At 40.8% G+C, this 25,683-nt stretch overlaps 3 protein-coding genes and 1 long non-coding RNA gene across 9 annotated transcripts; 2 read left to right on the plus strand and 2 right to left on the minus strand.

Moving 5' to 3' along the window:
* Positions 1 to 654: 654 nt before the first annotated feature.
* On the minus strand, positions 655 to 9,711 carry LOC135673221 (protein trichome birefringence-like 25). Of its 6 annotated transcripts, none has more exons than XM_065182037.1 (5): positions 9,395 to 9,711; positions 6,471 to 7,464; positions 4,327 to 4,401; positions 3,446 to 3,723; positions 655 to 1,777 (listed from the first exon to the last, which is right to left on the minus strand). In XM_065182037.1, the coding sequence occupies exons 2-5, from the start codon at positions 6,601 to 6,603 to the stop codon at positions 1,001 to 1,003; spliced, it is 1,263 nt and encodes a 420-aa protein (XP_065038109.1). In that variant the 5' UTR covers positions 6,604 to 7,464; positions 9,395 to 9,711; the 3' UTR covers positions 655 to 1,000. The 6 variants fall into 6 exon arrangements, with proteins under 6 accessions (XP_065038109.1, XP_065038107.1, XP_065038108.1 ...); XM_065182035.1 differs by having other exon boundaries at positions 6,471 to 7,564; XM_065182036.1 differs by having other exon boundaries at positions 6,471 to 7,090; positions 7,163 to 9,711.
* A 198-nt stretch (positions 9,712 to 9,909) lies between these two features.
* LOC135673222 (large ribosomal subunit protein uL10-like) lies at positions 9,910 to 14,188 on the plus strand. Its single transcript, XM_065182038.1, has 5 exons — positions 9,910 to 10,361; positions 10,453 to 10,521; positions 13,137 to 13,235; positions 13,316 to 13,708; positions 13,792 to 14,188. Exons 1-5 carry the CDS (start codon positions 10,104 to 10,106, stop codon positions 13,933 to 13,935), a joined length of 963 nt encoding a protein of 320 aa, XP_065038110.1. The 5' UTR covers positions 9,910 to 10,103; the 3' UTR covers positions 13,936 to 14,188.
* Positions 14,189 to 14,616: 428 nt separating this feature from the next.
* On the plus strand, positions 14,617 to 15,926 carry LOC135673223 (uncharacterized). The gene is made up of 2 exons (XR_010513264.1): positions 14,617 to 14,755; positions 15,404 to 15,926. It is a non-coding gene; the product is annotated as an uncharacterized LOC135673223 (long non-coding RNA).
* A 452-nt stretch (positions 15,927 to 16,378) lies between these two features.
* Positions 16,379 to 21,726, minus strand: LOC135673224 (probable inactive receptor kinase At4g23740). The gene is made up of 2 exons (XM_065182039.1): positions 19,885 to 21,726; positions 16,379 to 17,385 (listed from the first exon to the last, which is right to left on the minus strand). Exons 1-2 carry the CDS (start codon positions 21,131 to 21,133, stop codon positions 16,679 to 16,681), a joined length of 1,956 nt encoding a protein of 651 aa, XP_065038111.1. The 5' UTR covers positions 21,134 to 21,726; the 3' UTR covers positions 16,379 to 16,678.
* Positions 21,727 to 25,683: the final 3,957 nt, after the last annotated feature.

A 25,683-nucleotide genomic window follows, 5' to 3' on the forward strand; every position in this document is an offset into this window, starting at 1 on the left:
GAGAAGGCGGCACAAAAATCGGAGACTGATATGATATGAAAGCCGCCTTAAATAAGGTGGCATGCTGTCTTCATGTGCACTGACCGCAGCTAAGCAACAAAGATCACGACGCCGCCGACTCGTCCTCTCAAAAGCGCCTCACCGTTGGCCTCCTCCTCTCTAGGGATTGATTCGTGGCTGGTGTCTGTCTACTGTTCTCTGGAACAAAGGCAGTGAGTTGTCACAGGTGACAAGAGAAAGCAAATGGAATCGACATCATGTAATTACAGTGGATCATATCATAATGGTATTTAGTAGAAATAACCGTGTAATCTTCACATCTTCCTCTATTTTGAATCAATTTTATTCAACTTCATATCAGATTTGAGAATGATTTGTGTTCTTTCAGATTTTAGGTTGGCTGCCAAATCCAACATATGGGAGTTTGCAATATGGCCAATTAGGATGCTTACTTCCTCATAGAACTCGGTCTATTTCTTCCATTGTAAATCTTGCAGCTTCATGATTTTAGCAATTCGAGTGGTTGGAAGGAACCAAATCATGATTTTAGCACTGCAACTCACACTGTGATCAATGCTCCTAAGCAGTGTTTGAAGAAGTAATGTGTTTCAGTTTTTATCCAAGTGAAGGTATCAACATGACAGAAACCATAGCTAGTAGACCTCCACAGTGATCATTTATTGAGATGTAGAAGATAAAAGAGAGCCACAAATTCTTGCATTTTGGTACAAAAATAGGCATCTTCTCTGATATCAAAAGAATGCCAGAGAATCATGGCAACAAAGATTAGGCAGGATTCTCGTCCATCAAAATTTACAGGGTACTACATCTGATTACAGTTATCCAAGCGATAATACAATCATAATCTTCTTCAGCTGAACCAGATTCCGTGCAGCAGTTTGAGAATCCTGTGGCTTTTGGCTTTCCTGTAATTTGATCTCGACACATACGACGGATGCGAAGAAACAAAGTTTCGCCTTGGAGAAGCTGTAACTGAGATTCACTCGTTCGTTATAAGCTCCATAATTAACTCATTCCAAGTATCAATTGCACCAGGCAAGCACCAATGCAGACAGTCATTCTGAACCTTTGCATTCTTATTCTTGTCGAATGGATGGAATGTCCTGTAAGGACCCGAATGAGCATCAGGCCGCAGCAATGAGAGCTGATAAGTGTCCAAGAGTTTCAAATTTGCCTCATTCTCTGAACCATCAGCTGTCGCTGCCCTGCCAAACTCCTCCAACTCAATCTTTCGCATCACATGGTCCACATCCTTGCCATTGAACTCCCTGATCTTATACGGTGAGGTCCTGTTACATTTGCCACCACTAAACCATTCACCATATTCGAAGTGGTCTGGCGTCCATGTCCTATAAATTACGACGGGCTTGTGCTTGGAAGTGGTGACAAAACCGAAGACAGAACTAAGGATTTTGCTATAAGCAGACTCAAGACTGAGCTCTGATATGTTCAGCTTGGGGCAATAGTGGCAACCGACAACTGTATTATTCTCCAAATAAATTGCAGTTTTCAGAAACCACTGGCCACCAGATATCACTATGTAATCAAAGCTATTATACTGACTTGTCCACTTTTTATCAAGCGTGTCGATGTGAAGCCGGTTTTCAGACTTCGACTCGCCATCATCATTTTCGAAGATCTCTGCTTTGATGAGGAACGGGCTCCAGATGAGGGAGAGAGTGAAGTTGTGAGAGGGGAAGTGCCATCTTCGTGATTTGTATTGGTCATCATGGTAGATCTCAACAGGATCTCCGGCCTAAAATACAGTTAAGTTGATCGGTTATGATAACCAGGAATAACAATGTCTCTTACATATAGAAACAATTGATGCAGCAAACCAAAATACAGAATTATAATGTTGTGTGGAGATATAATATATACATATAGTTATAAACAACCGACTAATTTCAGGGTTGTATCAGTTTATCCAGGAATAATCCACCAGTTTGTAGAGTACTATGACAACAGATACCAATGTAAAATCTTTTTGAACAAGAGAGATGACACTGCTTGTAGAAATTGCAAACCTTCTAGGGGAGGATAACAACTCCTCAAGGTGCCATAGTTATAAACAACCGACTAATTTCAGGGTTGTATCAGTTTATCCAGGAATAATCCACCAATTTGTAAAGTACTATGACAACAAATATCAGATGTAAAATCTTTTTGAACAAGAGAGATGACACTGCTTGTAGAAATTGCAACCCTTCTAGGGGAGGGTAAACCAACTCCTCAAGGTGCCAATTCTGCTACAATCTTCATAATTGCAAACCTTCTTGGTAAATGTAAGTGACTTATCGAATAGTGTATACTGTACAGGGCTTATCATCATAATTTTAGGTTTCATTGCTTGGAGAAAGAATTTAGAAACAAGGTCACAGTGGAGAAAACACAAGAAAGTACAACTGGTATATATCAGGGATTTTTTTTGCATTGACATGTACCTTTAAGCGATTATGATTATAACTGAGGGATTGCTTTCTTTCTGAAATTACCAAAGGCCATACTTTACCAAAACAGTGGTACATTACTATAAGTTCTAATCGCACAAACTGCTTTTGAATTCCACCATAGTGATAACACACACTCCTGTCAAATTTTACCATGCAGAGTTCCAAGGAGTATTAGACAAACTTCGCTTCATGCCAGCATTTAAGGCTGGATGCAGTTCACTGAACTGCAAACTTATTGGAACATTTAAGACACCAATTTGGAGTTTACATTTATCCTATATTCGATAATCTTTGCATGAATAAACATTTATTGGAAAGTCAATGTTTAAGAGCTTAGAGGTCACACTGAATGCCAAAACACAAAAAGATCAAAAGTAAAATCATCTAAATAAGTCAAGTTGGACTACTATAACATGAAAAAATTCAGACTAATAATTTATTAATTAACCCCAAGTTTAGGGACAAGGAGAACACTTGATCCTACAAACAAGAAAAATAAAATATATGAGAAATTTTATAGACATGATAGGATAATCACTGGATGCAAGTGATGAGGTTGATAACTATAAGGTTCAACTAAAATTATACTCACGGATGTAGACAATGCTATATATCAAAACAACAGACGCACAGAACATTGTAGACTAGTTCTGATCATAGGCAAGTCAGCTTGGTTAAGAAGCTGAATTCAAGGACACCACATGGTTAGCACAGTTTGCAGCTTAATGACCTATAGTGGATGGTGATTGTCATCCAGGTTCCAACATGAATCATGGTAAAATCAAATGAGGCACCATGAAAATATTCAGCCAAGCATCAGTTGTGCTTAAATTGATAATGCTGGAAAAAACACTGGTGAAGCTAGTTCTGCTCTAATAAGATGTTTTAGAAAATTAATGCTACATGGCCCAATTAACTAGAAAAAGTTAAGTTTTAAACTTGTTGCACTAGATACTGTTAATAAAATTCACCTTAGAAAGAAGACAAATCAATGACTGTGCATGGTTGCGAAGAATTGAATCACCAACGAGCGCCCAACTTCTGTTCTGCATAGTTTCCAAAAATTTTGTGGCATTGAAGGGTGGTACATGACAACCATGTGGTTTCCATCTCCAAAAAAGGTATCCCACATCAGGACGTCCATTCTTCATACAATTTTGAGGAGGTTCTATGAATCGGCAGCTCTCATTGGTGTACAGTGGTCCTGATGGATTCGGGATCCACTCTCCCGTAAAAAGATCACACTTATCTGTAGTGCATATACCAGTCAAACAATAGCACAAAAACTTTAACAAAACAAAGAAAACAACAAAAGAAAATAGAGAAGCTACAAAAACATTATTATGGAAATACAAAGTACATTACACAGAATTCAGACTACAACAGTAAACAAATCTTTCAAGTTTCAGGCCCTTTGCCACAAGAAAATATATCATTAAACATAGAAAATTACTACGTCCCATATATAATGTTTAACAAGAAGCAGATAATACTAAGAGTTATTTAGCATTTTTAGCCCTTCCCCCCTCTTCTTGCTTTTTCCCATTGCCCAGAATGACATCTAATACCAGTTCAGCTGCAGTTAATTTGTAATGCTTCCAAATTCATAAGCACATTTACAGATCCTGGAAAAGATTGTTTATTCATGAAGGATCAACACCAAAAATAACATCTATCTCAAATCCAAATTAACACAAATACTATTTAGATACCTGACCAAGCTTAGCTGCTTGACAGTGATAACAACATGAAATTGTCCCTGACTTGGCTATTAAGAAAAAAAAGGATATGATTTATTTTCTCATATTTGCTTTCCATTCATATCCATATTTGAAAGCTCTGGACTTCCTACCTTGTTGAGAAACTTGTTCTTCAACATCTAGGGCGGCTTTTGGAGCCGGGGCACCTGCATCTGTTGATGGTAAGTCTGAAATGGACAAAGATATTTGATGATTTTAGATGAGAAGATAACTGCAATAAAATGAAATCTAATATGCATAATAAGCTATAATAGCAGCCAATTTTTTTGGTAAAATTTTACCTCTAGAACTTCCAAAACATAACTTTTTTTACCAGCAGATTCATAAACTGCTAATCAACAAGGGGCAGATACGCTAACTTGACCTCTTAAGTTTTCTCACTTTCTTATAGATCTAATAATTGAGCTTTTCTTGCATGCACTTTACTAGTATGTAATGATGTTAAAGCAAATTATGCTGATGGGATCTTCAGATCTAACCACCATAACAGTAGTACAATGTCTAGGTTAATTACACAAACTGCACAATAAACAACTAGTCAGGACAATATCATCATATAAATTATCCTCTTTTTCCAAAGAATCACATGGCTTACTGGTCTTGACAACTGCGAAACCTTAAAATCCCTTTCCTTTCTCTCTTAAACTAATCCTTTCTAATTATTCAGTAACATTGATGTGACAGCAATCTCACTTTCAGCACCTGAAATGATAAACTGACTTCTCGATTTCTCATACCCACTAGCATAATTTACCATAATTCAGGGGAAACATAACTAAGGTCTTTCTCAAGAAAACCAAAAACTTAAGTTTTGGCTCTACAATTTTTTTCATCAAATCAAATCCCAACAACAGGAAAAACATACCTCTAACGTAAAATCCAGAAAAAAGAAATATATTTACTTCTTATCAAAGTTCAGATCACTCCACTGTAAAGACGCAGAAATGTTTTTTGTTTCAGTGCACTCGACACACAAATGAAACCCCCCCGAGATCGGTTCTTCGAAAGTCCTATCTAAAGAAACACCGCGAACGGCACCAAGAACGACTCCTTTACGTCCTTTGTTCGATTACGCATTCCACGAAAACTCAACCCCAAAAAATAACTCATCTTGCGAACAAGATTCGCCCACCTGTTTGTGGCTTTGCGTCCCCAAGGCCCACGACCGCACCCGCGGAGGCCGCTATCTCCGCCACGGGGACGGGCGACACCGGCACGGCCTGGAAGTCAGTGGAGTGGGAGAAGAGGAGGCGAAAGGAGAGGCCCACGAGGATCACGAAGACGAGAAGCTTGACGACGACGTGGTTGCTTTTGCGCTGGTGGACCGACCAAGGCTCCCAGTCCCACCCCATCCTCCCCTTCACCATCTACGTTCTCCGCTCGCCAAACAAGAGTACAGAAATAATGAAGGTGGAGAAGCAGAGGATTAGAGATCAGAGATTTGAGAGAGAGAGAGAGAGGGAGAGAGAGAGAAAGAAGGGGGAGAGGGTGACGATGTAAACTTGTAGAAAGCACCACTCCAAGACGAAGCAGAGAGAGAGAGAGAGAGAGAGAGAGAGCGGGGTTGGGAAAAGAGCCATTTTTATGATCATATTGCAGAGACAGAGTGGGACAGGGAAAAGAACCACCTTTATCCTCTTTCTTTAAAATCCATAATGTTATCACCTTGCAGCAAACAAAGAGTGGGAGTAATTCCTGTGACAAAATTAATTACTCGTGCATGCAAAGCTTTTAAAGATTGGAATTTTCCCCAATTCCATGCCACTTTCTTTATGAGGATTGGTGGACAAGTTATCATCTTGGATTTATAAATAGGCTGCCAAATGATGGACCACTGGTTTGAAGAACAGACACTACTTGTGAGAATAAGTATAAAAGGAAAGGAAGAGAAGGAACAAAGAAGAAACTACAGTGATTAAATCACCCTTTTACTGCTACAAAATGTAATAAATGTCTCTTGCTGTTGGTATGAATGATTGGAGTATGTAAATGCTGTTCCACTATGTTTCTTCTAAGAACATAAATCAGTGTGTACTACAAGGTGATTGAGTCCACATAGTTGTGGAGTCACTGATGGAACAGTAGCTCGAAGAATGAGAAACTTCTTGATTAGCTTAGCATCAAAAAATCCTTGTTCAATTATGTATTAATACTGATCAAGATTGTAGCTTAATATTTAAAGAAAATATAATGATATGATTGCTCTGCAGCAATTGAAAGGTGAGAGTAGTTGTACCTGTTTCTGGCAAATTGAGACATTGATGCTTTAAATCTTGCAACTTTGATGTGTGGATTTGGTCCCCCAGTGCTGCTCCACTTTGTTCTTCACCACAGGCATTTGGCAGTTCATACAAGGTCCCAAATAACATGTCATGTGACCATATCTGTCCACTGTTGAGCCAAATGGCTTCTCCCTCACCATCTCCCCCCTCTGTGTCGATTCAACAAGAAGCAAGGAGCAGAAAACTTGTCTTCCTACAACAGACATGATCTGTCTTACATCACCAGTTCATCAACCAAGCCACACCATTTCCAAGTTATAATAACTCTTGCCACACTCAAGTCCAAACAATCTGTCACAGTAACCTTATCATCCAAGTAACACAGCCTACCAAGAACAAAGCTTCCGGTTGGATCTTTCTTTGCAAGTCAATGAACTTGTTTACCAAGTTTACCTTGCCCCATGTATGTTACTTTGATCCAAAGCATCCTCTTCAGCAAGTATCTACCAAGCCAGAGTGATTCAATCACTGAGGTAGATTGTTTACCTCAGACTTTTCAACTCGACCTACCAATGCACTTGCTTAAATTTGTGGCATTGAATAAAAGGTTGTAGTAGTTGGTACCTTCCAAAATCTAATGGTGGCAGTGGAAAAAAGTTCAGCTCATATTGGTAGATCCAGAAAGAGTACTAACATTAACATCTACCTGTTCATGTTTTTTCAGACCACCCCAAGGCACTTTAATTGCTCCAAGAAGTCACACTTCAATGTTTGGTCCCAAAGAGGAGAAATGATGGGTTGCATTTATTAGCCAACAAGCAATCTATATCCATCCAATCGTGTATCAACCTCTACTATTTCCAGTAGGCAGGGTAGTTCCTCCCAGCTAATTTGGAGAATTTAGCAGTCATGTGGTTCACTGTTTTTCCTATCTTATCAGCCAAGAAATTGTCTCTGATGCTAAGGCACCAAGACCTCCAATCCCTTTAGAAGAGCAGAAATGGATGCCTAGTTTCCATCAGAAATTTAACCAAAAGCTCAAGGTTACAGCAGCAGCAATAGAAATGAGATCCTGCAGTAAGAATATATGGCAGGAAAACTAGCATGCCTACAAAGAATGATCAAACAAACACAAAGTCTTATTTAACTTAATCACCAAGCAGCCATAAAATAATTATTTCAGTTTGTGATTCTCACTCTTGGTCTAAAACATCAGATAAAAAAATAATTAAGCTGTAATTAGTGAAACTAACTCCATGACACTTATCATGCAGTTTATACTTGTCAAACCTCATGAAATGGAAGGGCATAATACTTGATGAGAAAAAGAGACGGAACACATCAAAGAGAAAGTAAAGAACAAGAGGCCCCATCCTTACCTCAATCAGAAAAGGCAGCCTATTCCACAACCTGTTAGCTGGCAATTTAGATCAATGGACCCAAAGCAGAAAAGAAAGCTGATAGTTACAGTTCTGTGATAATGATGCACAATGTCTATTTGATTTCAACGTCAACCAAGTTAAAATCCAAGTGCCATAGAAGTGTCTTCAGGTTGGTGAGACAAGAACTATGTCAATCCAACAAATGGACTATTTCATGTGCTCATCTAGAAAAGCAGTAACATCTTGGACCTACCCTTACAATCATCAGATCTTTAAATGTCAATCAAGTACCTTTACAGAATCTTTAGTACGAAGAACATCTTCAAATTTCACGTTATCAGATTAGAGTAGCTAGCCCTGAATTAATAGTAAATTTTAGAAAAAGCTTGAAACCCAAGCAAAATGCAAGCACGGTCAATCTGCATATCAAAATAAACAGTCATCTGAAATCCAAACCCACATTTATTTAAGATTTAGTCAACTTATTAAATAAGAATATTGGTTGAAAGAGATCCAATGAATTGTTCACTTTTTAATATTCTGAATTCGAGTAATCAAGATGTTCTAACTCCTAAACATGTGAGACCTGCACATGTGCAAGATCTCTCATCCCTAGAATCTCTCGAACAAAGTAGATAATAATATAATGTAACATAATAATGAAAAAAAAAGATGCATTAAAGGAATACACTCCAAAAAAGTAACCCAATGACACAAAAAAAATATTACCTAAAGGCTAAACCCATTTCAATCGAGATTTGTCCAAACAAAAGACTTCACAAAACAAAATTCACTACAAGCACCTGCATGCTGAATACTGTGAATCTACAGGAATATGGGAGTAACATGGCAGACAATCAAAAACTGCACATTAGAAGAAGAGCTTAGAAGTCTCTTAGATATCAGGTTTCAGGAAGTTGCATTGATGGGCTGACTCAATAATCCTAGGAGATGCCCAATGAATGAAACTAGAAGGCTGTAAACATGGATACAACAATGTATATCTGAGAGACATCATGTTCTGTTGAGAACAGTTTAAGTAGTAAACATGATAGAGTGGGTCAGATGGCATCCTTTGCGAATAGAGGTTTGTCATGAATTAGAGAGCTACACTCCCATTAGCATAACTTGGGAGAAGTTTCAACAAACAAAAGATGTAGAGAATAACATAAACACAAAAGGATGGTAACTCTAGGAGCTGACTTTGATCTGTATTTATCAAAGTTGAAGCTTCCCAAGAAAAATTACAAGTGAGGTAATAGGAAAGAACCTTTTAAAAGATACAAAGTGACCGCAGGGAACAAATGAAGTACAATTACTCCCCATCATGACATCCTCAGCATACAGGAGAATTGAAATCTCCATTAGATGATCTGCTGGCACCAACTGCTGCCCTTAAAGTCATCACTTAAGCAGACTTTTGGAACACACATGCAAACTCATGCAATGACAGGTCATTTGGACTGCTTATGAAGACGCGCAGCAAGTATAGCCAAACTCATGCATGTATGAAAAAAGGGTAGTGAACTGAAGGTGCTAAGTCTTCTACTACTCACATCCTTTGACGCATTCCATCGAACATATCAAAGGCATGAACCGTCCACTTCTTTCTAGCATACGCTACTCACATCGTCGCCTTGATGGGACTGAAGTAGACGTTTGATCTCAGAAACAATTGTGGTGTTCAGTCTACGATACAAATCATTCGCGTGTCGAGAAGAGAGAAGTATTTTTCACTTACCAGCAATCTTACCTGGCTTGTGATTGCGGGAAGCATGAGTCCCTTGCGGGAGCCACATACCGATGGTAGGCACGTCCAACGAAGAGACGGGTACGGGATGCAATTGGTTCGTAGAGGGTCGCAGACACCGGATCGTTGCAAGCATCGTAACTGAATTGGTAGCGTCGATTGGATTACTGGCGCTGTCTTCAAATTTGGGCCGTGAACCTATGGAGCGGACATGGACCGTTTGCCAAGGCGGACCGGGCAACCCAATCTGATCGATCTCGACCGTCCACTGCCTCGTTTCTCGCCTCCATCGCTCATCCCCTCCGTATAAGAGACGGGAAGCACATAGGGTTTCTTTCACAGCCCGTGCTCTCCTTTATCTCCGCCTCCTCCACTCTCGTCTCTTCTCCATCTTTAGAGGTTAAAGAGACAGGGCTCGCCCGGCCCCGTCCGCCTTGACGACGCCTCATAGCCTCGTCTTGGCCCTCAAAAGGAGATCCTTTTTGGTTCCGGTTACATAGAACAAGCAAAGCAAGATGACGGTGAAGCTGTCGAAGGCGGAGAAGAAGGTGGTGTACGACAAGAAGCTGTGCTCGCTGCTGGATGAGTACAGCAAGGTGCTCATCGCGGTCGCTGACAATGTTGGCTCCAACCAGCTCCAGAATATCCGCAAGGGCCTCCGCGGCGACTCCATCGTCCTCATGGGCAAGAACACCCTCATCCGCCGCTGTATCAAGATCCACGCTGAGAAGACTGGCAACAAGAACTACCTCAACCTCCTCCCGCTCCTCGTCGTAAGTTCCTCTCTCGCTTATCCATTTATCACCGGTGAAATGTTCTTGCTTTATAGATGTTTGCTTTTGTTATAACAATTGTTTGATTCAGGGAAATGTTGGGCTGATATTTACGAAGGGAGATCTTAAGGAAGTCAGTGAGGAGGTTGCCAAGTACCAGGTGTGCTTTTGTTCTCCTATGATCTTTTTCTCTTTTGCAGTTGGTTTCAAGTTTGAAAATGATATCTTTAGGTTTAAATAGCAGATGAGGAATTGCAATTGTTATTTTTTTAAATGGTCGTTTGAAATTCTATTATGAATTTGTTAAGTAGGTTATTTGCATAAAGACATTTCATGTACATATCTAATAATTGTCATCAAGTTCTCGTTATTTCTTGCAAATTGCATATGTTGTAATCGGTAACATGCAAATGAAATCAGATGTAGATTGCTGAAGTCTTGTAGATTTATACTTTCACTGAGCATTGCATGCCTGTACATTTACAAGGTTGTGGATACTTTCGAAATCCTATAGTCACTCAGATACAAAATCTCAGTCAATTTTGAGCTAGCCTTCAACTCCATCTATGATATGATTAGAAGGAAAAAAAACCCTTTAGTAAGTCATACCGGAGACATCAATATGTTTATCAGGTATTTGAAATTCTTTGGTATCATTTGCATCATTTTGACTTGAACTGGACTTGGTTCACTTTTAAGACTGAATTTTCCATTTTTTGGCTTTTTTAAGGAAGCAAGTGTGGTTAATTGATATAATACTCATTTGTTTTTGTTAATTGGAAATTGTATAGAGAGATCTGGGTCAACCTAGTTATGCTGGACATAATATTGACTGAATTTACTCTTCTTAGGCTCTTCCATATGTTTAGGGAGGGCAATAGATGTGCAAATTGGCTAGCAGCCTATGCTAGGTCAAATTGTTATTCTTTCATTTAGAGGGGGGTATGTCCCTGCTTTTTACAGTTTTTTGTGTGCTGGCCTCCAGAGCGCAGTGTGTACCCGTTATCTAAGTTAATGTAGCTTTTTTCCTTTGAAAAAAACCTAATTATGCTGGACAAAGGTTACATCTAATGTATTTGCATATTTGGATGTATTTAGCTAGTTGGATACTTGTCAGAAAGCTTGATTGTAAACTTCAAATATTGAGAGGTATGGACCTCTTGTTTTGAAGGATTTATTGGAACACATTCAGTCAAATATTCTTTGTAAAATCTTTTAAAATAGGTTAAATATTGTTTCTTCTGGTGTTGGACCCTTGGGGCATGTACTCTAAATCGTAGGATTCTTGTGTCTGTTTGTGAATAGTAACTTTATTCATTATAAAGCACCTTCACTGGATGGTTCTTTCTTATCTAACGTGCTTTACTTATAGTAGCATAATATGTTGAATAATATATATGATGGAATGTAGTAGAACGCCTTTAAAAATATATTGGTCTAAATTTGTGATCAAGATTTTTGCAAGTGTAATCTTTATTTTCTTGCGAGCAAGATTTTTAATCTTGTATCGTGCCCGTGTACCGAGCTTTGCTCAGGGCGGTAGGGTATGGGGTATCGATCGGTACGCCGGGGCACATCGAACTGTATGCTAAAAAAATAAATAAAAATCAATTTTAGCCTCATTGTCATCGCCTTGTCCTTCTTTTTCTTGTCGCCTTGGTTGCGGCCTTTGACGTCAAGGAGGTGGGGAGAAGAAAGACGGCATTGAAATGTTCTCCGTGCAGCAACAGTGGACTAAGGAGATCGTTCGAAGATGAAGAAGGCTAGGGTCTTCGTCGCCTTCCTTGTGTCGCCTCTTCCGTTGCTCTCGCTATCGCCGCTCCTGATCCCCGTGCCTCCGGCCCCTCTAAAATGGTACGACTCTCTTTGTCGTTACCTCTTGGATCGAGATCGAGAAAGGGTGTGGAAGACAAGTTCACGCCAAGGTTCGACTGGCTCAAGTTCATCGAGACGCTGGTGACAGTGCAATGGGCAATGGTGACTCCGCGGTCCTCTTTCTTGATGTTTTTCCCTTTTCTTCGATGCTTTTTCGTCTTCTTTGAATGCCCTCTTCTTCCTTGTCTCGCCATACCAAATACTTGATATCGCTCAGTAGCGAGCAGTCCATGTGCCGATCAGTTGACGGACCAGTACGAATTGCCCGTATCGTACAGTACGGAATGGTATTAAAAACCCTGCTTGCAGGTCATATTTATTTGCATTGTGAAGCAAGAAACTCTTGGTTGAGCTAGCATGGGTTTTTATATTGTGACTAACAAAATTGATCAACTCTTTTGCAATTGCATGTAAAATATTACACAGTTTTTATATTGTGATGATTTCTTTCACCTACAACACTTATAATGGGTTTGAAGATCCTTTTGTTACTAATGAGGTCTTGATATTGTACTTGCATTCCTTATTTATGCATTCTATCATAGAATTGAGAGTGGTTTTAACTACTGGGAAAAGAATTTTGGAAAGTTGAAACAAGATTCTTATCTGCGAAGTCTATGCAGAAAACATCTATTGCAACAACATAATATCATATTTTTGTTCTACCAAATCAGCAAGACTTCTACATGGTCTGTCCTTATTAAACATCTGTTTTCGCTGGTAGATGGTATCATCTTTTAAGCCGATGTAAATAGAGTTTCTCTGTGTTCCTTTCTGCCGACATTTTTAGCTTTAAAGTACTGCTGTTCCTGTTGGATGGCTGGTTGAGGAGTGGTAGTCTTCACTTGGTCCATCAAATTTCATGTAGCATTTATTTTTTCTCTTTTCCTGTATGTTCAGGTCGGAGCTCCTGCACGTGTTGGTCTTGTTGCTCCCATTGATGTTGTTGTCCCCCCTGGGAACACCGGATTGGACCCTTCGCAGACATCCTTCTTTCAGGTGAGTTACATATATCTTTTGTACTTCACACAAAATATTGTTGGTGGGTTAATTTTGAAACCCCTTTTGCTTTCTCTCAGGTACTCAATATTCCAACCAAGATTAACAAGGGTACTGTCGAAATCATTACTCCTGTCGAGCTGATTAAGAAGGGAGAAAAAGTGGGTTCATCAGAGGCTGCTCTCCTTGCAAAGCTTGGGATACGGCCTTTTTCTTATGGCCTGATTATTCTGTCCGTCTATGACAGTGGATCTGTCTTTAGTCCCGAGGTGCTGGATCTCACAGAGGATGACCTCATCGAGAAGTTTGCCGCTGGTGTCTCCATGGTTACTTCGTTGTCTTTGGCTGTTTCTTACCCGACCCTTGCAGCAGCTCCTCACATGTTCATCAATGCATACAAGAACGTGGTTGCAGTTGCAATTGCAACAGAGTACACCTTCCCACAGGCAGAAAAAATTAAGGAGTACCTAAAGGTAGATTTCATATTCCCAGCTATAGGTCTTCTTCACACTTCCTCTTATAAATCTATAGGATACTAAATCCGTAATTGGTGCAGGATCCAAGCAAGTTTGCTGTTGCTGCTGCTCCTGTTACTGAAGAGGCTGCAGCCGCCGCTCCTGCTGCAGCACCTGCAGAAGAGAAGAAAGAGGAGCCAGCCGAGGAGTCCGATGACGATATGGGCTTTAGCTTGTTCGATTAGGAGTTATACCTAGCTAAAGAAATGCTACCAAATTTATCGTTCAAACTTTATTTTGCTTTTATAATCCTTAGTTCTACCAAGAAATTCCTAGTTCAAGTGGAGTTATAGCCGTCGTGTTCTACCGTGTGTTTCTTATATCAAGTGTCATCTGTTTTCTTATTTAGATTTTAGACAATGCGCTTCATTGTTTTATTTTTGTGGAAATAGAACTCCAGTTTTTGCAATTAGAAATGCCTGCAAATGGTTCGTCCAAGTTATCGGATGTTGCTTCGTAGTGTAATCTGCTCGATCTTTCTTTGTCTGTGTGTTTATATGTATATGCCATTCTTTTGTGGTTGGTGGCTTGACGAGCCGGTGAGCCGTGGGGTCCAGTCTAGCTGAGCGTTTTCTACCTATCCTGTTCACAGATGGGTCCCAACACGCCTCTCTCTCTCTCTCTCTCTCTCTCTCTCTCTCTCTCTATATATATATATATATATATATATATATATAGGTAAATTGGTAATCCGTTGTTCTCGACAGAGCAAAGAGAGGAGCTCGAGAAGAACGAGGAGACGGGAGACAGGAGGGAAAGAGGGAGGAAAAGGGGAGGCTTTTGCCGTCGAGAGGGCGCTCGGCTGCTTCTTGCGTTTCTCGTCCGTCTTTCCTAAGCCTCCAGAGATAAGGGGGACGCGAGGTTTACCGTGTGGTGGTCGAGTGTTGAGGGTAATGGGTCGGGTTCCTCTTGGTCTGACGGCTGCCGTTGTGGTCCTCGCCTTCGGCATCGCACTGATGCCCTCCGTCCGGGCCCAGGCTCCGGCGCCGGCGCCCGCCAGCGACGGTCAGCCCCTCTTCCCTCGATCCTTCTCTGCGTCCCTCTACATTCTCTTTTTCTCTCCCCAGATTCGTCCCTTTTTGTAGGAAAGACGTTGTTTATCCGCATTTTGCGACCCTTCGCCATTCCGCTTCCTATTTTGTGCGAAAGATCTTCTAATTCTATATGCTCGACGATTGTTGGGATTCACTATGTGTCAAAGCTGCAATCTTTTCGTGAGGACTACGAGAATCTGATGGAAAATGGTTGGAACCTTCGTTTTTCCATGAACCTTCATGCTTCGCTTTTGCTGCAATCTCATCCAGATCTGCTCCATATTTCCCAAGTAAATACAGAAATTTAAGGGGGAACAAATCCTCGGCTAATTTTGGTCGGCTACGGTTACGTTTTCTTGAAAACATCCCTCTTTTGTCTCATAAAATGATCTCCCAAATCTTTTTTCTTCTTTAGTTTGGCATTTATGATACAACTTCTTCCATGTTCTTTGTAGGGTTAGCAATATATTAGGAAAGATCCTCTGATAGCATTCAGAATTACTAAGTAGAAGTCTCAACCATGGAGAAAGATTGCCAGCTCCCTCGTTGTCATTCTTTTAACACATGCATTTGTTTTGTTTCTTATATGTTCATGTGCCTGTTTTGGGTATTTCTGCAGGAGTATCAATTGACCAAGGGATAGCTTACCTGCTGATGCTGGTTGCCTTGGTGCTCACCTATCTCATCCACCCCTTGGATGCATCATCTCCCTACAAGCTCTTCTGAGCATCGAGTTGATGATGGTCTTATTAGGAACATGAATGTAAGAGAAGGTTGAAATGGTTGTTCTTTTTTGCTCGAGTAGTCTGCGATGCAATTTGGACGTTGTCTTTTGCTGGTTTTGGCTTCTGAGACTGTTCTCCTTGCCTGTTCTTCCGAGGGAAGCACCAAAGAGAAGTGTTGTTCCTGTGAGCTGTAGCAGAATAAAGTCTTGTCTCAGCATTGCAGTTGTTCTTAGTTGGAGCTGCTTCTTGGCCAAAAATCTGCAACCAAAATAGACAACAGTTTATTTCATCAAAGTTGGAACTAAATTTAGTCTCCAATTTTTGTTCACTGATACCCATACATTTTCCTTCCCCAAGACATGTGGTTGTATACCTTTTGATTTCTATGAAACAGGAAGAACTTTGGAATCAGTGACAGATGTGGTTGCATAACTTTGTTTATACATGAAAACAGATTAAATTCAAGTGTTGGATGGATGAGATTAAAGTGCAACCCTAAATTAGATCTTCCTGTTTGTTAGTTTTCTTACCTTCAATGAACTTACCAACATCTAAATTGATAGCATCTTGTAGATTTTTCTTAAGCTTTCTGTATCTACTTAGATTTTGAAGGGGTGAGTGCCAATTCCAGTGAAGAAAGGCCTCACAGTTCTGCATGTAAACAATAAGCACCTCCACAATCTCACTTCTGACCTATGTAGACAAACATTTGTTCTGTGACTACTACACTGCAATCATGTCTGCAGCTGATCTGAATTCAGAAACATGTGAACCTTCCCAAGCAGAAGTCTACAACATAACCACCCATGAGAGAGTATTTAGTACCTTTAACCGAGTGACAAACATTATTGTCATCTAAGACAAGTCAATAACATCAATAATACTTCAGATTTCTCAGCAGTTCAGAAGCAGCAGCTGCTCAAGTGAATAGCTAAAGAAACAGTACATATCAAGCTACTCAATTGCCTTACTCAGGTCACAGGGAATCCTGACCTACAGAATACATTTTCTGCACTGGGTTTGATCCTAGAAAAGGTGAAACATCCTTTATCCTAGAAAAGGTGAAACATTGCCGACAGAGCTGAAGACTCTGAAGAGAATGGTGATACAATAATGAATCACACTACGAAGCAGTGTCACAATAAGCTCCGCATAGAGAAACCAATGTCTCATTGGGGAGTTGATGGGGCTTCTGTACCCTGAACTGGTGTTGGTGTTGATCCCTCTGATCTGGCTTCTGTACCCTGAACTGGTGTCGGTGTTGATCCCTCTGATCTGGCTTCTGTTGATGGCCGATTCCCGCTATCGAACCTTCTCACTCCCTCGATCATTCTCACCACTTGTGCCATCTTAGGCCTCCGTTCGGGCACCCTTGCCACGCAGTTCATGGCGATCTGAAGCATCTCCACCATCTCCTCCTCGATATTAGGATACCTCATCAGCTCAACATCAAACACCTCTGCAGTCCACTCTTCGCGGACGACAGACTGAACCCATCGAACCAAGTGAATTACCTCATCACCACTACCCACTATCGGAACGGGGGATTTCCCTGTGAGCAATTCGAGCATAACAACTCCAAAGCTGTAGACATCAGAGGCTTGTGATGCTTTCTTTGTATCAGTCACCTCCGGTGCACGGTAACCCACAGTGCGCGGCACAAGCGGAGCCATTGGATTGATGATGGATGGCAAGCCAAGGTCGGAGACACAACCATATTGCTGGTTGTTGAGGAAAACGTTGGAGGATTTGATGTTGCCATGGACAAGCTTCCCATTGTTTTCCATGTGAATGTGTGCAATTCCTCTTGCAGCTCCGAGTGCAATCTTAAGCCTGGCTTCCCAGTCCAGAGGGGTCCTGTCCTGCCCTCTCTTTGCTGCAAGATATTGAATAGGTATAATTTTAGCATACAAAGTTTACACTAGAATTAGGCATCATCTGCCATGAAGAACATAGTGAGTGATTTGAAGCTTGTTATTGATGGAAAATATGATTGCTTGACTGAAGAAAAACACTTGGAAATAAACTTCATAAGTCTTGCATAATATAAAAAATGATCATACGACACAAAGGAGACTCTATGCATGTGAGGACTAGTGATGTGAGGAGATCTAGAGAGAGATATAAGAATAATTTACTAGAAAAAGACCCACATAACCGATCCCAAATAGATGGGAAATTATAGCCTGTATTTTCTGTTGTTGTCAATGTTGTTGTTCTGTATCAAGAGAAGATACAATCATTAAACTGAAAGCAATAGAAATCATTGCATGCATGTTGTATCTACTGAATCAGATTGTAGGTTCTGACTATGCCAAAATTGCTTTTCATTTCCAACATATAGATGAAATTGCAAAATAAGGTCAGCATCATTGAAATATCAAGTATTGATTTTCTTATGGACATTTGTTCTGTGAATTTGATTTGAGGTAACAAAAAACCAGTGCTTCTTGTACCAGTGGCTATGTTTCAAATTTTAGCAGCTATTTGGAGATGGCGAGGGCAGATAAGAAAAATGTAATATTTAACATGGAAATGTTAACTATTACAAGCTAACATAGCTATGTCATCCAACACTCAAAGAATAAAGCAGAAAAGAAAAGAAAGGAAAATATGCTTGCAACAGAGAGCAGAAAGGAAAACAAGAGAAATAGGTAGAAGGGCCAAACTACAGACAATATCTGCCTCAAGACAAGAAGATAGGAGCTACTAATTTGGCATTAGATGGAATATTAGGTTAGAAAAAGTTAATTGGAGATGCAATCACAAAGTTCCAACACAAGTTCCACAAACATTCAATGTGAAACTTTAGCTACTCCTTTCTGGCAAGAAGTACCACTTTTTACATCCATACGTATTGGTCATCGTACCAAATACATATAGTTGTGCATATTACTTATTAGCCTTTACTACACCACAGAAAATAACAGATATAATAATGTGCTGTTATCTAACAATACCCACTTTCATGCTACCATAGCAGTTAATTGAAGTATAATGACTTGTCTTAAAAAAAGTTAAAACTCCATCAAAGACTCTACAAAAAGGTTAAACATATGAATCCTCTTCGATGTCCCATGTAATTAGTCTCTAGTAGGTATGGCCTTAGTAATAACCAAGCATAAATCAAAATCCAGTACCAGTTGACACTAGGCAAGCAATTCAGCAAAAGGAGTCCTGCGAATTAGCAAAAATGTTGAAGGTTTGAAAGATTGAGAAGAGAGAACGATGGTACAATGCAAACTATTAAGTAACAAAAAGACACCAACAAAGCATTGTGTCATTTCTGAAGTACTTTCTCCTGTGCTGATTATTGATCAAGTTCCTATGACCAATAAACTTGTGAATTTAGTAGATATGTACACCTTCTCCTATCCATTTCAAGGAAATGAACTGCGGACTCCATGAGTCATATTTGCAAAAAAATTTTAAAGGGATATTACATCAGGTGTTACAACTCGATCTTATACTACATCATTAACCAGTTATTGTTACCTGCCAAGATCCAACCACACCCTCTCTCTCTCTCTCTCTCTCTCTCTCTCTCTCTCTCTCTCTCTTATTCTCTTATTTCCCTTCCTTTCTCTGATTGAAGTTGCCTAAGAAAATAAGTTAGAATGAAGCAGAGTTAAAAGCTCTGCTAATTATGCATAGACTTTATCTACTACCTCTCTCTCAGGGAAGTTCCAAATCACCTCATTCTAGCCTGCAATTCCACCTTAAGGAAAAAAGGTCCAATTGTATGTCAACATCAACTTAGAATCATTTTCATATGCCCTTCAAATTATATGTGAAGGATAACTTATCCACTATGATTTAATTGATACTTAATCCTTCACTTCCTATCAATGAAAAAGGCATAGGAAAACCTGAGTCAGGTATACATCACACTGCAGTTACCTAGCAGCCTTTCTCAGCTTTAGACCTATAAGATGATATCTTTCTACCAAACTATAGGAACAGCAAGCAAAACACAGCCCACGATGTGACAATTCAACCCCTACTCCAACCACTATAGCATAACACATCACTATAAAAGCCAAAAGAAAGGTTAGAAAATGACTTTTATCATTAAGTGGAGTGATTGACCATCTTTAAGAACTTGACTGTTGATCTTATTGCCCCAGGACAAGCCTTCATATTAGACTAAATTTAGAACAAAAGAGAGAAAAGGATAGGTAGTTGACTTATCTAACAAAGACCGACTACCATACAAGCAAGTAAAACACATCAAGAACTTGAAACTTTGACATGCAATTCAGTGTCTTTAACATTATGAAATATGAGCATTTAGGAGCAATTTTTATCGAATTACACCTTAGAAAGAAACTAATAGACCAACTTAACAGTGTAAAGAGAGTGATGAGCAATATACCATGTAACAAGGAAGAAACACTGCCCTGGTTGAAATAGTCATACACCATCAGCTTCTCATCTTTGGAGTAGTAATACGCCCTCAGCTCCGCTACATTCTCATGCTTTATCCTCCCTGCCACCTCCATCTGCTGCTCAAACTCTTTCTTCACAACACTAGCTTCCTTCAGCCGCTTCACCGCCACCGTAGTCGCATCCTCCAGCACTGCTTTGTACGTTGTCCCAAATGTACCTTTCCCCAGAACCTCAGCAGAAGCCCTCAGCAGATCCTCTAAATCGAACGCAAATGTGCAGCCCTCGAAGAACATAAGTCGGTTGTTTGCGTCCTGATTCCTGGTGACAGCCTTCTCCGGTGACCGGTCCCCCTTTGACCCCTTCCCGGATATTAAACTCTCATCTTTCCTCTTTGAGTAGCAATGATAGAGGAACAGCGCAAGCATCGCGAACAGCAAAGCACATCCACCGACTATAATTCCAAGAATTGCTGATTCGCTCAGCTTCCTCGCAGTCATTGAGCTGGGAACTTGGGGAGGAGAAGGCGGCAGTGGGGATGGCAGTGATGATGGAGTTAAGGGGTATATGGGTGACAAATCGTTGCCGGAAAATGATGAATTTGGAAACCTTTGGAGGGATTTGGGAATTGTGCCCTCAAGATGGTTATTGGAGAGGTTGAGGAATAGGAGGTTTGGGAGCTCGAGATCTGGAATTTGCCCCGAGAACGAGTTGTTAGAGAGGTTCAGAGCGGTGAGCTGAGTCAAATTGGAGATGGTAGTTGGGATGCTCCCGTTGAAGTCGTTGAAGGAGACATCGAGGGCGGTGAGATTCTTCCAAGGCGAGAAATCCGACGGCAGAGGGCCGGAGAAGCTGTTGAGCTGGAGGTGGAGGCCGGTGAGTGCGGTAAGGTTGGCGAAGTCAGCCGGGAATGGGCCGGTGAGGCTGTTGGACCGGATGCTCAGGATCTGGAGGGCAGAGAGGCGGCTGAGGGTGTTGGGCGGGATCGGGCCGCTGAATCCGATCCCGGGGAGGCGGACGGTGATGACGCGGGAACCGTCGGCGCTGCAGGTAACGCCGTACCAGCGGCTGCAGACGTCGGTGATCGGGCTCCAATCGAGGCTGCGGGTGTGCACGGTGGAGGCGAGGAAATCAAGCAACGCTTGCTTGTCCTCCACCAGGCTGCCGGCGCCGCCTCCGACGTAGCAAATCGCCGACCAGAGGGCCAAAACAGACAACAACACTCGATTCGAACTCATTTCTTGCCCTAGATTCAGAAATCCCCTACACAGTACGATAAAAATCTCAACTTCTTTGCATTCTTCTCTTCAGAACCCCAAATCTTCCACCAAAACCACGAAAATATACAAAGAATAATCAAGGTTCATCTGTCATCACCAGTGTGCCAGTTAAACAAGGTACAAAGAACCTAAAGATTTTGTCCTCGATCTCAGCAAGAAACCCAACCAAGCTAGATATTCGTGTGGAGATCTAGCCGTGAAAGAAGCGCGAACGTAGCAGAGACGGAAGCAGGACTTTGCGTGAAAGAAGGGCGCGCCGGAAGAGCTAGCTCACGATGAGAAGCATCAAATGCAATCATTCACTCATCCAACTGCAATCACCAATGAAGGGCAGAGAGAGAGAGAGAGAAAAGGAAGCGCTAATGTCGAGCATTATCATGCATAAAAAAATGAGGTAAGAGAGACAAGCAAGTTAGTCGCCATGTGAGAGCAGAGCAAAACGCGGAAGAGAGAGAGAGAGAGAGAGAGAGAAGGGAGAAGGAAGCCTTGGGAGAGTTCCTTAGAGATCGGCAGTTGCCGAGCTCGAGAAGCAAGTGGGGAGCAGCGACGGGATCGAGCTCTTCGTTTCGTTTGTCTCCACGTTGAACATGGCGGTAAAAATGGGAGGGAGCGGGAGAAGTGGGGCGGCGCGGGTTGGTGGCTTCGTCATAGCACTTTTACATATTTATCCTTTCAAAAGACAAAAAATAGCATACTTGCCCTTATAAATTATATATTATCAATATAATAATTATATATTATCAGTATATTAGATTTGAGATTTTATAATTTATAAATAATTGTGTAAAATATTATCGTTAATTATATAAAATAGTAAACTTTAAAAAAAAAAATAAGATTTATAAATAAAAATTTAAATACTATAAATTTAATTAAGAATATGATTTCTCGCCTTCTCTTCTCCTATTTTGACTTGTCTTCTCCTAAGAGATGTCTTTGTTGAACATTTAGGAAATAAGCTCTCGTTGAAATGAGTACTCGATTTCTCGCCGCCTCTTCTTCTACTTTGACTCGTCTTCCTTCTCAGGTATGCCTTTGTAGAACATTTAGGAATTCACCTTGCCTCAATTTTATGCACAGAGACGACAGCTTCTCTCAGCACAATTTATCTCATAGGACCCAACAGGCTCACAACAGCAGGAGAAATCTTTAAATGCTGGTGAGTTGTTTGGTCGCTCATGGAGGTGACGGCACAGAGGAGATTGGGGAATGGGGGATTCTGCTGTCTCTTCTGCTGCTCTCCATGCTCTTGTCTTCTTCTTCCTTGACACATCAAACTCCGGATTGAGAGAAGGAAGAAGAAGACAGGAGGCCTCAGCCACAGCTCGATATGACTTTATTGTTGACCCCATTAATGTACTGCAACTATGACAGAAAGATAACAATCACTGTGATCAGTCATGGAGAGACTCCAAGGTTGCACTTACCTTGGCCATGGCATCAACAGGAAGAACTGATAAAAGACAAGTAGCAGACCTTCATAAGTATTTCAAGGATCATGACAGTTTCCTAATCCAACCAAACATAACATTGACTGAGATTTGAAGGTTCATGCATAAGATGATACAAGAAATATTGTATGCTATAGATATCATCATATATCTTATATTCTTAAAGAGACAAGTAGTAGACTAATATATGGTCAACTGTTGCAGTATTTAACCTTGTCATTCTATTCCAATTAAGCCTGTACTTACTGAAGATGCTAAACATCAGCAGATTTGTAAGTTAAGAGAAGAAAGGTTATCGCATGGTAAGTCTCAAGATCGTATACTTGAATCTCCATGCTCATGTCCCCAGCATTTGGCATTGGAGACCCAAGAGCAAGTGTTGTGATGATGCAGTGAAGGTGGTGGAGGCTGCTTGATGGTCAATTCATCTCTCAAGTGAAGGGTGTCATCGATGAAGAAGAGGGTGTCCTCTGCCTAAACTACATCGAATGACTTTGATGTTGTAGAGCCAACTTGATTCGGAATCATCTTTATTGTTGGGAACGAGTGGGAGTCGATAAGAATCTATAGATTCAGTAGAGATAAAATAAGTGAGATATATCCGTCTCCTTCACCATTTCTCGTATGCAAATCGAAGCTACTGGCGGACGATAGCGAGTCCCTGGTGCCGGAGCCCGTCGAAGAGCAGTTAGCAGCTTCGACCGCGACCGAGGCCGCCAAAGGGGAAGACGTCTTCGCGGTCGTACTGGTGAGTCAAAGATTGCATCTTGATTAGTGTTCTTTCTCCGGAGAGTCCATGCTTTCTTGGAGATTTTTCTTCCTTGGCATCATTATCAACTTCGTTTCGAGTTTCTGGTCTTTTTGGGGAAAATGTTCAGGTCGGGTCGCGGCAGTACATTGTGTTTCCCGGACGGTTCATCTACACCCAGAGGTTGAAAGGTGCCAATGTCGATGATAAGGTTACAGGTTTATTTATTGGCGATTGTTGTCCTTTTCAAGTTTTGTGTACGCAACTTTTGTTCATAATTTCAGGATTTTGATGAATAATATTACTGCATGAAAACTCTTAGCTGATTTCTCACTTGGTTTTCTAATTTTTCTCTCTTTTGCTGACTGTCAAATGTGCTTCACATTTGATCCATATTGGAATCTGTACGCAGATTATTCTAAACAAAGTACTATTTGGTTGGCACTCGAACAAAAGGCATACATGCGAAAACCAGCTATTGATGAGATATAAAGAGGAATAACCTTTGTATATGAACAAATACTAGAAGACTATAATATGCAGCGGAATAAAATGGAAACACAATCAAACAGAACACCAAGATATACGTGGAAAACCCCTTCAATGTGAAGGGTAAAAATCACGGGGCAAACTAGAGATAATCCACTATGAGAATAATGAATATACAAATCTCAATCTCTTGCCCAAAACCCTAGCAACAACCACAAGAGAATAACTGGGATATAAGGATTACATCACTGCCCACAATATCTAAAACCTCCCCAAGTAATCACAGCAAGAGTCTACTGTAGATTTGATCTAACCTGAGATGAGAACACTGCTAGATGATTGAGAACAGTCTCTCTGCGTTGTCTTTGTCTTCTTCCCTTTCTTTCTCTTGTTTTTCTGTCTTGTTCTTCTCTCTTTGTTGCTACGAGGATGTCAACGTTGCTGCCCACGTTGCTATCTTTTTCTGCATCTTTTCTACGTCTAAAACGTAGCCCCCACACCCTCCTTATATTGATATAGGGTTAGGTCAAAGGGGTGTGAGTTGTGGGCTGATAAAGCCCACCATGGGCTAAACCCACTTTGGGCTGCCAGCCCAACAACCTCCCCCTTCAGCCCATAAGGGAGGCTGTCCCATGACTCCTCAATGTGAAGCCATGCCGACCAACTGTCGGCATATCTCATGTCTTTCTTTTGGTAAGGTCTTCGTCAACATGTCTGCTCTGTTGTCATCTGTATGAATTTTCTGAAGCTGCAACTGCTTCTCTTCAAATACATTTCGAATCCAGTGGTATCTGACATCTATATGCTTTGACTTGGAATGAAACATTGGGTTCTTACACAAATGGATGGCACTCTGGCTGTCACAATGCACCACATAATTTTCCTATTTCAGCCCCAATTCTTGTAAGAATTTTTTCATCCATAACATTTCTTTGCATACCTCTGTAGCAGCAATATATTCTGCTTCTGTTGTAGAGAGAGCAATACACCTTTGTAACCTGGATTGCCATGACACAACTCCCCCTGCAAAAGTAAGTACATAACATGAAGTGGACTTCCTCGTATCTATATCTCTTGCCATATCTGCATCTGTGTAACCTGTCAACATAGGTGGTCCACCTCCAAAGCTTAAACAAACCTTAGAGCTCCCTCTGAGATATCTAAAAATCCACTTCACTACTGCCCAGTGCTTTTTGCCTGGATTTGCAAGAAATCTGCTAGTAACACCCACTGCATATGCGATGTCTGGCCTCGTACATACCATTGCATACATTAAACTTCCAACTACTGAAGCATAAGGAACCTTTTGCATTTTCTCCTTCTCCCCATCACTTGACGGACTCTGTTCTGAGCACAACTTGAAGTGACCTGCAAGAGGAGAACCAACTGGTTTTGCATTGCTCATACTGAATCTTTCCAATACCTTCTCGATGTATTTCTTCTGTGACAACCAAATCTTCTTGTTTTTCCTGTCACGAGAAATCTGCATGCCTAGTATTTGCTTTGCTGACCCCATGTCCTTCATTGCAAAAGACTCACTCAGTTCCTTCTTCAACCTGTCAATTTTAGACATATCTTTCCCAAGAATAAGCATGTCATCAACATAAAGTAAGAGAATAATAAAATCCTCACCAAACCATTTGATGTACACACAATGATCTGAAGCCGTTCTTTTGTATCCATTTTCTGTCATAAATGAATCAAACTTTCTGTACCACTGTCTTGGAGCTTGCTTTAGCCCATACAAGCTCTTCTTCAACTTGCAGACAAAATTATCTTTACCTTTGACTTTGAAGCCTTCTGGTTGCTCCATATAAATT

This window comes from Musa acuminata, chromosome BXJ1-5 (genome assembly GCF_036884655.1).
Source record: "Musa acuminata AAA Group cultivar baxijiao chromosome BXJ1-5, Cavendish_Baxijiao_AAA, whole genome shotgun sequence".
NCBI classification, from domain to species: Eukaryota; Viridiplantae; Streptophyta; class Magnoliopsida; order Zingiberales; family Musaceae; genus Musa; species Musa acuminata.

Excerpts from the sequence above, each read along its gene's own strand:
- LOC135673221 (XM_065182031.1), bottom strand. The coding sequence starts at position 5,601 with ATGGTGAAGGGGAGGATGGGGTGGGACTGGGAGCCTTGGTCGGTCCAC. Across the intron at positions 3,724-4,326 it reads AGAACAAGTTTCTCAACAAG|ATAAGTGTGATCTTTTTACG; the intron begins GTAGGAAGTCCA and ends TATGCACTACAG. Across the intron at positions 1,778-3,445 it reads TGATTTGTCTTCTTTCTAAG|GCCGGAGATCCTGTTGAGAT; the intron begins GTGAATTTTATT and ends ACTGTATTTTAG.
- LOC135673222 (XM_065182038.1), top strand. The coding sequence starts at position 10,104 with ATGACGGTGAAGCTGTCGAAGGCGGAGAAGAAGGTGGTGTACGACAAG. Across the intron at positions 10,362-10,452 it reads ACCTCCTCCCGCTCCTCGTC|GGAAATGTTGGGCTGATATT; the intron begins GTAAGTTCCTCT and ends TGTTTGATTCAG. Across the intron at positions 13,709-13,791 it reads AAATTAAGGAGTACCTAAAG|GATCCAAGCAAGTTTGCTGT; the intron begins GTAGATTTCATA and ends TAATTGGTGCAG.
- LOC135673224 (XM_065182039.1), bottom strand. The coding sequence starts at position 21,133 with ATGAGTTCGAATCGAGTGTTGTTGTCTGTTTTGGCCCTCTGGTCGGCG. Across the intron at positions 17,386-19,884 it reads TGTTTCTTCCTTGTTACATG|CAAAGAGAGGGCAGGACAGG; the intron begins GTATATTGCTCA and ends AATATCTTGCAG.